Here is a 13,217-nt window from a genome sequence, read left to right as displayed (position 1 = left end):
CTGCCTTGATGACCTGGATGGTCCAGTCCTCCGCCCCGGCAGCCTCCCATTCTCTCCAGTAGAGAGAGAGGCAACCTCCTATCCTGTGCGGGAGGGCAGGCGAGTTCCTAGAATTTCCTGCGTTGGGGTCCAGAGCCTCTATGATGTTTGCGCCCCTGTTCTCTATTGGGGAAGGGGCGGGGCTTTCCTGTCTGGGCTTTGGACTTCGAATGGGGAGACGAAAAGGCTGCCTCTGCGTCTGAAAGGACCGAGGGGTCGATGGGGGGGTGGTCCTTGGCCTCGAGCTAGAGACGGCTGTTCTCTCGATGGCTCTGTTGTGTAGCAACTGGTTGGTGCTAGTGATTGCCGAGTCCACCACATCCGGGGGAATCAGCGTGTGGGTGAGCAGGGGGGCCCTCCTCAAAGGAGCATAAATCTCCCTGAGGAGGGGGTCACTGGGGTCCCCGAGGATGGTGTCTCTCCTGCGGGACTCGAAGTTGGCCCAGGACGTTGAGAGACAGGAAGCCTGATGCTTCAGGGCTCTGCTCGCGCTTGCCAAAAAAGCCTGGAGGTCGCATTCTTCCTGGGGTTGTAGTTCGGGTAAGAACTCCCTCGCCGAGGCAAGGAGGCGTTCTAGCCAGGAGTTCACCGCCAGGGACAGAGCCAGTGAATGAATGTGGTCGCTGACTTCCCTGCCAGAGAGGAGGACGTTTCGTCTGCGCAGCGACTCGGCGTCCGCCTTAACCAGCTCTGGTAACCTCGCCGGGATCGAGGCTGCTCTGAGGGTTGACCCCGATGGGGTGTAGAAGCGCTTCTGGTGTTCCAATGGGACCGGAAGCCAACGCGCCTTCTCGGTCGTCCTTGTTGCGAGAGCGTCGGAGGCCTGGGCCATGGCTCTCGCCGTCTGCGTACTCCATGGAAGGTGGAGGGGAGTAGGCTGGGCTTTCTGAGAGTTGGCCGTCATGAAGATGTCAGACTCGAATGTGGCTTCCTCTTCTTTCGGGTGGCCCAGTCGATTCGCCCTCCGAACCCTCGCGAGGACGTCCGAGAAGGAAGGTGGGACCACCATCGAGGATTCCGACTGGGAAACGGGAGGGGAAAGGGAGCGTGCCCCCCCCCCTACGGCGCTGTGGACATCGTCGTCGGCGTAGGAGGGGTCGGCACGGGCAGAGAGGAACCGCACGCTACCATCCTCGTCACTGATGGGTTCAGGGGGGGGCTGAGCAAGTGGAAGCTGGTCGAGGGGGGCCCTTGGGGGCGGAGACTCCTCACGAGCTTCCGTGCGGTGCACGAACCGCGCTTGAGAAGCGCGGAAAAATTCCCGTTGGGCCTCCATCTGTTCCTTCAACGTAGTGACGAGTGAACAGAGAGTGGGGAGGAGGTCCGGGGAATGTCCTCTTGGAGAGTCCCGCCTGGGTGCGGATGGTCCGGGAGACGCCAAGGGGAGACTGCCTCCTCTGGACGAAGCTGAGTCACCTACGACGAACGCGCGTGTGGGTACACCTCGGGCTTCCTGCCCACCGGGCATAGAAAGGGTTCCGGTGATGACCCGGCTCGTCTGACGATAGGTGGAAGGGGGACTGGGGGTCACCCGAGAAGGAGAAGAGGCTGACGCGCTCCGAATCTCCGAACTCGGTTCCTTTGTCCGTGGGGGGGTGGAGCTGCCGGGTAGCATCGCGGGGCCGGCGGACGCATCCGGGAAAAAGCTCGTACCCGGGGGGTAGTTCGCGGGGGCCAGAGGCGCGTGCCCGTCGAAGCTAACCACCCTGTGGGAAGGAACAGGAGACAATTTAGCCTGAGACTGACTCGGGGCGGCTATTGTACAACCTTTCCGTTTACTACGCTTAGGAGGGGGGAGACAACTGCCCGCGTCCTCCGCCGACGTAGCATGCCTTCTCTTTGTGTCGGGTGAGGGGGGAAGCCATCTTCCTTGCCCGCGTACTTTGACCCGTGGCTGCACCTTCCGGTGAGCATGAAAATACGCGGACCACTGCTTATCATCCCATTGAGCGCACGTAGTACACGGGGATGAAGGGGAACATTCCAGATTCCGACAATGGATACACCAAGAGTGTGGGTCCACAGTTGTCGGTGGGAGAATAGCCCGGCAGCGAAATTCACCGCGGGCGAAGGCACACATGCTATCGCGAACAACAACACTAGGACCAGATTCCATACTTACAGAGAAGCGGAGAATACCCGGTGGAGATTAAAGAGTGGGAAAGGGAACAGGGGTCTCAAGCGCTTCCAAGCAGGGGAATGGCGGCGATGCAGGACGTTCCACACGAAGGACGCCGTTGGAAGGGTGTAGAAGGCCGAAGCAGAGTGCGTGCCTTCCGCGGGTCGGGTTTGGCGCAGGAAATTAATTTTTCCTGATACAAGCACGGGAGTGGGGAATACTGTCCCCAAACTGAACTTCAGTGTTAGCCGGACTGTGAGAGATGTTGACTCGATCGCTACCGCTTAGACAATGGAGCTTCTACCCTCCTACCCTTGTGGGGGGAGGGGGGGGGGCCTTGCCCCAGGAGGGCCCCTTACTGAGGATAATGGTTGCCCAGACCCTCGGAGTGAGGTGTTTTCAAGCACACACAGTGTTAGCGGTAGAAACGCGCCGCGTATCCTTGGATAAGGAGTACCGAAGAGTTTGTATTCTTCGGAACAAACGTCATGTCTCCGATGTGGCCCAAACTTACTCCAGAGGGAGAGAGTCGTCCACAGGGCACAGCGAGGTAGACGTGGGGAACCTGGACCCAAGGGCGAGGTTGTGGCGACCAGCCAAATTTGTTTGTGTTTGTGTAATTTCCCCCTCTCATTTCCGCCTGTTGGCGCCCGTTTTTTTACCCTGTGCAGTATTTAAGTGCGATCCGTAGGAGCCCTGGTGGCCCTCGACCTGTAGCTGAGGTGGTGACCCAATCGGGACAAGTGGCAAAAATGACCCTAAAAATTACCATGGATTTGGCCAAAAACCGTCATGTCTCCGATTTGGCCCAAACTTACTCCAGAGGGAGAGAGTCGTCCACAGGGCACAGCGAGGTAGACGTGGGGAACCTGGACCCAAGGGCGAGGTTGTGGCGACCAGCCAAATTTGTTTGTGTTTGTGTAATTTTCCCCTCTCATTTCCGCCTGTTGGCGCCCGTACTTTTAGCCTGAGCAGTATCTAAGTGCGATCCGCAAGAGCCCTGGTGGCCCTCGACCTGTAGCTGAGGTGGTGACCCAATCGGGACAAGTGGCCAAAATGACCCTCAAAATTACCAAAGGGGTTAACCCACGGATTTGGCCAAAAACCGTCATGTCAGGGTCATTTTGAACTCAGTCACAGTGACCCACTTCCTTAATTTTACCATGGTAAAGTGCTTGGCCATCATGACTGTGGTGGAGCTTAGATTGAATTCAATAAGTCAGGTTCATTTTGAAGTTAATCACAGTGACCCACTTCCCTACTTCTACGATGCTTAAGTGCTTGGCCACCATGACTGTGGTGGAGCTTAGGTTGAATACCCTAAATCAGGTTCATTTTGAACTCAGTGACAGTTACCCACTTCCTTACCTTCACCATGCTAAAGTGCTTGGCCATCATGACTGTGGAGGAGCTTCCCGTATGTCAGGTTAATTTTGAACTCAGTCACAGTGATGTGTCCCCTAACTTTTAACATGCTAATGTGCTTGACCATCATGACTGTGGGTGAGCTTAGGTTGAATACCCTAAGTCTGGTTCATTTTTAACTCAGTCACAGTGACCCACTTCCCTACTTTTTACGATGCTAAAGTGCTTGGCCATCATGGCTGTGGTGGAGCTTAGGTTGAATACCCTAAGTCAGATTTATTTTGAACTCAGTCACAGTGACCCACTTCCTTACGTGCTTGGTCATCATGACTGTGGTGGAGCTTTTCGTAAGTCAGGTTCATTGTGAACTCAGTCACAGTGACACGTCCCCTAACTTTTAACATGCCAAAGTGCTTGACTATCATGACTGTGGTGGAGCTTGTTTTTTTTTGTTGTTGTTTTTTTTTAACTCAGTAACCGTGACCCATTTCCTTACTTTTACGATGCTATTGTGCTTGGTCATCTTGACTGTGGTGGAGCTTAGGTTGAACACCCTAAGTCAGGTTCACTTTGAACTTAGTCACAGTGACCCACTTCCATACTTATACCACGCTAAAGTGGTTGGCCACCATGTCTGTGGTGGAGCTTAGGTTGAATACCCTAAGTCAATATTTCAGAGACTCCAGTAACATCCATACAAACCAGGTCACTTGACATTCTTTCATGAATGGAGACTAATCTTTACTCAACAAGGAATGCTGAACATATTTTAACTTATATCATTCCTCTATTCTGCCAGTCCCCTTAAGTATCTCTTTTACCACTGTCAAGCAATATTGTCACCAAGGATGGAAGCACAGTTTATTGCTGACAAGAAGAAAATGACATTTACATAAAGGGGAAAAAGCCTTGGTATATGTATGTGTATATATATATATATATATATATATGTATATAATATGGCATTCAGGCCATTCAGAACCATTCTAATATCTCCTATTCATAAAGTATAAGACTGAATCTATCACACAACACATTTAATATTTCCTTCATTTGAGGTAGAAAAGAGAACCATGAACTTAAACATGAATATACATCTGTTTTAGGAACATGAATGTAAGGTCTTAAAAAACAGTAGATCATACTAAAAATGAGTGTTTTATTTTTTTTCTACATATAAAAATATTCAAGCGTCAGTCACATACAAAAGGATATGTGGAGAGCAGGATGGGAGCAAGGACGGACTGAAGGAAGGGAGGAAAGAGAAGTAGAAGGAAAAAGGGTTACACACTTTCATAATATATGGGAAGGAAACATTAGATACATAAGTTTCTACAAAGGACAAACAGGTGGGATACTCACGAATTTTTCCCTTCATTACCATAAGCAAAAAACTAATATGATTGTAGATGTAATGGGCACTGCTGTTCTTTTCTACTGCTGTATGCAAGCATTTGATTCAAAAGTATACAAAAATGCAGTACTGTATCATAGCTTACACATTCATAGCTGTAAGCAAGTTTGTCTTTTGAAAGGGACTAAATGCATTTAGGTTGATAATATGACTACCTAAATGTAGGAGAGTATGTATCTGTACTCAGTTTTGCTGAAATATACAAGTTCACTAAGAAATGTGATGTTATGAGCTTTGACTTGGAACTAAGTCATGTAGGCATTACAAAAAATTAAAACCACCAATACACCTTGAGACTTAGATATATAGATGACATTTTGGAATATGAACTTCATTGAATAGAAGTTAGGGGGAGTGAGGCATCTTTGAACATGCATCATGAAGTTCAGCACTTTTCTGTTTTATTTCTTGTGGTAGGTAATACATTACATACTTTATCAGCGGTAATTCACAATTATTTCCAGATTTTGGTGGAATGCTTTGTCAATCAGATTATAATTTATTTATCTATATTTAGATATATCAATATGATAGGGTTTCAAGTGTGGAAAATAATAATTTCATAGTGTAACCTAGCAAAATAACCTTTGGTGGCTTCATCAGTTAAATCATTATCCCTCTAATATTAGGAATCAGAATACATACATATTTCTGAAATATTTCAACAATTAAGTGTCTTCTATGTTGCTTCTATTTCAATGGAGGAAGATTGTTTCCAAATTTCATAGACATTTTTAGAATATGATGATATTATTCTCAATATGAAAAGCATTATGGTAAATAAAATTTCCATAATCATATGCCAAAACGAAAATATTATTGAATCACAAAAGATGTTTGAGCATAGTTTTGAGACCTCAAGTAAACCAAATGTAGAACAGTAATAGGAAGAATCAAACTATTGCTCACCAATACTATTGCAGATGTTACTTGTAACAATCAATTTATACACAATATCATAAAGGAGGAAATGTGCATAAGGAATTTTCACAGAACCTTAATACACAAAAACAATGAGAAATACAGATATAATTTATGCATTATGCTGACCCAGGTAACAATAAGAAATGACAGCAATTTCAATATGTGAACCCATGTTTTAAAAATAGTTAATTTCTATATTGATTCAATAAATAATTTTCTTCTCTTGCAAAAGACCCATTCTTTGTACTTCTGATGTTTCTGCTAATTTACCAATTCCAACCTGCTGACTTTCAAAATTGATATTACAAGTGAAGCACAATTTAATTTTTTCCATCTCCAGGTTAGAAAAATATGTATTGCTTGATAGATGAGGGGGGAATAAGGTGGAGAACATGCCTGTAGGCACTTAGCTTCATACCAAGCTGTTACCTTTGCCCTATGTGATACAATAGCCAGGATATGTGGCAGTCACCTGTATCCATGGGGAAATGCTCATACAATCTTGTGATCATGAGGAAGGATTTTTTTTTCTCTCTTTCTCATCCAAAAAACAGCCATTACTTACAAAGCAAGGTGATATGGAATATCATATAGCACATGATCGGATGGGAAAAATGAAGTTATTTGCTGATGAAAAGGAAGACAATCTGATGAATGATTATGGATGTATATTCAGGCTGGGAATGGCATTGACTAAGCACATGAGAAATGTCACAATGGGCAATAATGGCATAAGTATTAAAATAAAGTGATATGTTGTCATTTGTGAGACTGGTGACTGCATTACTACTTTACACTTTGCAGCCACCCATAGACTGCACCTTAGGATGACATAATAGGTTGCCATAAACATTAAAACCCCTTTAAATTCTAGGATGCCAAGCCTCATTCATATTACATTTTCTGAACTATCAGGTTGCAACCCCAGAATTAACTTTGACATATTCATAATACAGAAAATTTTAAAACAAATTATTTTGAATTGTTGGTACAGTACTTGCCACATATGTCACAAAATCCAGGCCTCATTCTAGGTTGATAAGCAATCTATGGTTTCCTGACCAAGCACAATATTTATTTCTTATATATTATTTTCTATTATGCTATGCTACTTTGGTGGGATGGCAGGAGTGGAGATAGTTTGAGGCTGCCTGTCTGTACATACATATACCAAAGGCTTTTTCTGCCTTATAAGGAAGGTAGTAAAAAAAATGACATAAAATCAACTCCCACCCATTCTATCCCCACATACTCCACTCCCATTCACCCACCTTCTTCCATCTTATCTTGGCTCCTCCTGGATGACAGGTCATCGCTGCATCTTGCCCATTGCCCTGGGTCAGAAGTAGTGTTGCAAGACACAGCACATCCACAGCAAGGCTGCTTCATTAAATCAGCAATCCCCCCTCTGTTTGTAGTATGGACATATTAAATCAAATTCCTTTCTTCAAAAAGTCCTCCATATGAAGGGTAGTCCTAACCTTCTCTGAGAGGGGGAAGTTCATGATGTTAAGCCATACAGAATCAATTTAACCCCGCAACATTCAACTACCTTGAGTGTCAAGGGTGCTTTAATGCTGTGATAGTATTTTTCTATTTATATATATATATATATATATATATATATATATATATATTTCTTTTACATTTTTAGCTCTCAGGCTCTGCTATGGAAGTGTTGTGCATTGCTGCATTTACTCTGACCTGAGCAGTGCATTGAAGGGTATCCATGAGGTACTGGGATGGGAGGGAGACAAGTGGGTTTTGAATGGGTGTGGGAGAGGTATAAGGTGGGTTTATGCTTTAACTCAACTGTCTCCTTATAACAGAAAAAGACCTTTTGGTATGTATTATGTATGACATTTTTGGTGCCTTTGAAAATTTCCAGATTATTTTGAGATTTTAACCATTCTCATCTGGATTAAAGGAGTTTTTTGGTATTCACTGAATATGTATTCAATAGTCCTTGTAGGATACAGTTATGGGCTTCATTGTCTCAGTTGATAATTTAGCTGTAGAGGCTGATTCTCATTATCCTTCCAAGTTCACTGATTATCACCAAATATTCCTTATAAGGCTGCCTTCAATGTCAGAAGTTTTCACAATATAATCAATGTTGGAGAGAAAGAAGAGAGATATAAAATTTATATGTGTACATACGAATGCATACATGCATGTGTACACACACACTAAATATGAAGCTGGGTATGATAAATTGGGAAGCAAGAGCATTGCTCTTTACCTGTGTACTACAGTTAGGTGAAAAATAAACACACATACACAAAAGACAGAAAGAGAAAGAAACTGAAACAATGGGTACTGAGGACCTAAAAGCAGCATGCCACATGATGAAGGATGACTGTAGGATAATTAGGCCACAAAAGCTTCAAGAGGCAGTCAAAACAGGCATGTACTGGTAAAAACAAGGTTTCAAGTTCCCCTTTTTTATCACTGCTCCTTAGTTAAACCTCCCATATAAATATTAAGTCCTCCATCAAACATGAAAAATGTATGCATTGCTAAAATAACTCATCTACATTTGTTACATTTAGTCCCTGGGAAGCATCAAATACCTATCAACTTAAAACCCTACATAAAATTTAGGACAAATCATATAGGAAGCACTCTCCTGTGGAGTTCCAGATGTGCAGGAATTCGATGCACAGTCCACACTTTATCGCCCTTTCCTGTTTTCAGCATAAAAAGAATCATTCAACTGTACAAAAATAGTCACAAAACAAATGCTATACAGAACACAGCACAAGATTGATTTACAAGTCTTGTAGTGCCTAACCCTCTTGCAGATTTCAGAAAAGTGACTATAGAGTCCACATTTACGAAATTCTTCCAATGCAAAGGACTTAATGTAAGCCGTCACTGTAAGAAGATAATTAGATGAACCTTTATAGTGGGAGGATGGTGTGTATCTTTTCCCTTTTTTTTTCCACAAGATTCTTCCAACCAAGTTGTGTAACAATTGTCATAATTTTAAAGAAAATCACAAAATGTTTGTCAGAGTGGCAGCTCTCAATGATGTCTGTTGTACACTTAACTGTTTTTATGGCTGAAAGCCTACTTGGGTCATACATATCTTCGGGTTCCAATATAACCTCTGCCACAATGAAAACCTGCATGAACAGATGTTCATTTGGCGTTAACTTTACACTTCTATAACAACTGTACTAGGCACCACACTGCTTGCAAAATCTAGGAACACCACATTTACGTCACTTCTTTCACTTGAGGCACATGGTGAGCAAATTTCCCATATCATCCATAAATCAATTATGGCACTACTGGATTGTGAATTTTTGTATAATTTCTGTCAAAGATTTTCTATTGGGAAATAATGCATTAACATCATTTGACTAATATATGTACACCAGGTTTGGATACATATGGTACACTAAACACACTCTCAAAAGTTATATGCACATGACATTGGCTTATAGGGGCACGAGCCAATGTCCATATTACACACCACTGGGTTATAGCATAAACATTGTCTGATTTGTGTATGCTGCCACTGTTGTTTACACCCTTTACTACTACTTCTATCCACAAGAGGGAGCATACACAATCAAACTCAAACTCGTGTATTTACACTGCATATGCCCATTTCCTTTCATAACATAACAGACCTGTGGACTTTATGACTTGCATCAGCACGGACTGTTACACACTTTATTTTTAGACTGGATGCTACTAAGACTGCACTTGAAAAGTACTGTTACGTGTGTGCAGTCAAAGCATCTGTGCTTCCACCATTGCAGGCCTCCCGGTACTCAACACCAAGAGGATCTGACTGAAGAAGCTCTGCTTTCTCTTCATGCGTAGTGGAGGTTGCCCCCCCGCCCTCCGTGTAAAGCGCATCGTACACTGGGTTCGGGAAGTTCGTGCCGTGCTAAAAAACAAGATAAATTTAATTCAATAATTATATTCAAACCTCATCAATACATGTACAACAATGCAGAAATCTATTACACAACCATAAATTTGTACATAAGTAGATTTAAGTAGCTACATGTTTATGTATAGTATAAACAAATTATACAATGTTCTGTATACAAGTATGTACACAAATTATGTACAAAAGAAGATATATAGTCTGAGCCTATTAACCTTTTCAATACAAATCAAATTCTTGCAGGCAGCATCAGCTGCCTGATGTATGATGATTTGATGATGTACCACAATACTTGTGTTATAAAAATAAAGTTACAGCTATATTGCTCGTTCTCTTTCACTCTGAATATAAATAACCATAGAAACTATGATCAGGTCAGATCACAAAATATGGGGGTCACTCAGCAAGGCCACTTCATTTAATTGGCAACCTTCCCCCCTCTCCCTCCCCTCATGCAGAACAAGAGAAGACAGGGAGAAATCCTTTTCTGTTACATCAGAATATCACTCACATGTATTCCCTAACCCCCCCATCCCCCAACTACTCCCTTCCATGCATCACAGCATCATTCATACACAACCATTCTCCACTCACCCCTATTTTCTGTCTTCTCCCTTCCTCAAAAGACATCTCCCTCTTTCCCAACGACGTTTTTACCCCCATCTATCCATCTCGTCCTTGGTCACCCCCTCATGTTCACTCCCCCCACCTCTGCCTTCCACACTTCTTTTACTCCTTCTTTCTCATTCTTTCAATGTGTCCAAACCATCTCAATACTCTTTCATCAACCCTATCTCCCAACTCATTTTCCACCCCCACTCTCCTCACCTCCTCATTTTTCACTCTATCCTGCCTAGCAACCCCTACCATACTTCTCAGGCATTTCACCTCAAACTCATTTAAACTCTTCCTCTCTTATGTTCCATGTTTCAGCCCCATACAGTGCTGTCGGCATAATCACTCCTTCATACAATATCCTCTCATCATTCATTCTCAAATGTCTATTTCTCATTATACTTTTTAATCCACCAAGACATTTACTTCTCTCAATCTACATTCTACCTCCACCCTGAACTCCTCCCTTTCCTGCCACATTTGGACCCAAGTATCTAAAGCTATCCACTTCCTCCAGCCTCTCTTAATACTCACTTCCAATTTTCTGCCATCCTCTCCCCTTGTACATCCATCTCATGACCTTACTTTTACCCACATATATCTTCAACTTCCTTCTTTTGCACACCATCCCAAACTCCGTCACTAACTTACTTAATCCCTCCTCTGATTCTGCCACAAGTAGTGTCATACAAAAATACGCAAATAAAATTATAAAATGATTAACATGAAAATTGGTTTTGTTGCTTGAAATAAGAAGTCTTGCTGGAAATAAAACCTCATTTTTTTTAAACATGAATAAGTTCTCATAAATTCAAAAATAGAATTGTTGTTACATCTAGTTCTGCCTGTGATATGTGAAACACTGTCAGAGTTGTTAAGTCTCATAAACCATTTGAAATGCATTTATGCATTATAAAAAGACCAAGTGACCAAGTGTACCCTTACTTCCAGAAGACTAATGATTGATACTTGTAAGCAATGATCTTGTGAAACCAGGGCCTTCACATTGGGGGGAGGGGGCATATGCTGGGGGGGGGAGGCAATTCTAGCCTGGACTTGCTGCCCACTAGGCTGACAAAATAATAATAATAAAAACATACTCCATTCCCCTCCACCCTCCCTCTTTTAGGGGAGGTGGCAATTCTAGCCTGGACTTGCTGCCCACAAGGCTGACAAAATAATAATAATAAACACATACTTCACTCCCCTCCACCCTCCTTCTTATCTTGGCATCTCAGGGCAGTGGGCAAGATGCAGGGATGATCCATCATCCAAGAGGTGCCAAGATAAGAGGGAGGGAGGAGGTTGGAGGGGAGTGGAGTATGTTAGAGATGAAATGGGTGACAGTGGTTTTTATGCATTTGTTTTTTGGCAAACTCCCTTGTAAGGGGGCCTTTGGTATATGTAGGAGTGTGTAAAAAAAGGTCAAGAAGCCCTGAACATTTTACCGTAATCAACAAATCCAACATTAGAACCAACAAAATATGAAACTTTTTCCTTAACCTTTCTGCAATAGGGACATTACATACAAATCTTAAATCTGTTGAATTATTTCGCAAGCCGAGAGTTAAAGCAGGCAGTTAGGGATGGCTGTGGGGGGAGGGGGTCACATAGAACTTTGTCCCAGGGCAGCACCTACACATGTGAGGGCTCTGTGTGAAACTGACATCATAGAGAATCCTCTTCCTGTCACCCACTTTCAAAACTTGTCAACACCCTTGCCTCCCTCTGGAGGTGGAACCTGAGGGATTGACAGTAGTCTCTAGACGGTGTCCAAGATCTCTCAACTTCATCTGTATTTCCTCAACCTTTCCACATAAGGAGAGATGTCAACTGGTGACTGTTCCCTCCTTGTACCACCATAAGCTGATGACACAGAAACAGTCTCATATTGATGCATAACAAAGTCTAATGTTTCTTCCTATTGAGATCTATGGGAAGGCCTGAGGACTACTACTGGCCACTATGAAGCTGTAAGTTCCTAGTTGGAGAAACTTGAGGCAGCAACTATTATCACACTTTCATGGAAGGGTTGGATACTCATACTTATGGTGCAATTTCCATAATTTCTTCCAAAATATGGTAATTTTTATTTTTATAAGATTTTACCAAGATTAGGAATTTAGTACACCCGTTTGTTTAGTAGACCCGTCATCCAGGAGGCGCTCAGATGAGAGGGAGGGTGGGAGGGGTGTGGAGTGTATTTAGGGATGAAATGGGTGGGAGTGTTTTTATGCCTTTCCCTTTTTGGCTACCTCCCTTGGAAGGGGGAAAAAGCCTTGGTATATGTATGTATGTATGTAGGAATTTAGTACAAGTGTGTGAAACATAAACACACCTATATCTACATGAGTAAATGAAACAACTGTAAGGAAATACCTAATAAGATTTACAAAACAAAAATAATAATTTCAATGATAACTGGCAACACTGATTTAAATTAAGACATTCTCTAATACTGATACTCTTTAAACATGTAGGAATCTAGTCATTAATGGACCAGTCATCCCACTGTGCTGCAAAATACACAGGAAAAAGAGAAATATATGAGTAGAAAAAGAATGGAAATATACCAGTGGTGAGGAGCTTACACCAAGAGGCATGTAACTGCGGCTGAAGATACTGCCTTTGCCCTATGCACTTGGACTATTGGAGCAGGTAACAATCAGTGCTAGAAATCTGAGAGGAGTGTGGAATTTGAACCCAAAACTAAGCACACTTCCAATTACACCACCACCGCAAACTGAGGCTTACCCCCTGATATCCATCCCTCTGAACCCTCTCTCCCATGAAAGGACAGAATCCACCTAGCCAGACTGGAATGCGGCCACCAC

The 13,217-nt window shown here is 43.2% G+C and overlaps 1 protein-coding gene across 2 annotated transcripts in view; it reads right to left on the bottom strand.

The window, feature by feature from the left end:
- Positions 1 to 4,662: 4,662 nt before the first annotated feature.
- LRP1 (LDL receptor protein 1) overlaps positions 4,663 to 13,217 on the bottom strand; it is a 494,362-nt gene continuing 485,807 nt past the window's right edge. For both annotated transcript variants that reach the window (XM_076213442.1, XM_076213443.1), the window contains one exon: positions 4,663 to 9,765. In XM_076213442.1, the coding sequence (XP_076069557.1) occupies positions 9,592 to 9,765 (174 nt within the window). In that variant the 3' untranslated portion in view covers positions 4,663 to 9,591. The remainder of the gene's footprint in view (positions 9,766 to 13,217) is intronic.

Source organism: Oratosquilla oratoria, chromosome 31 (assembly GCF_046742065.1).
Source record: "Oratosquilla oratoria isolate Oo_2021 chromosome 31, ASM4674206v1, whole genome shotgun sequence".
NCBI classification, from domain to species: Eukaryota; Metazoa; Arthropoda; class Malacostraca; order Stomatopoda; family Squillidae; genus Oratosquilla; species Oratosquilla oratoria.
This window is presented reverse-complemented; position numbering and strand designations above follow the sequence as displayed.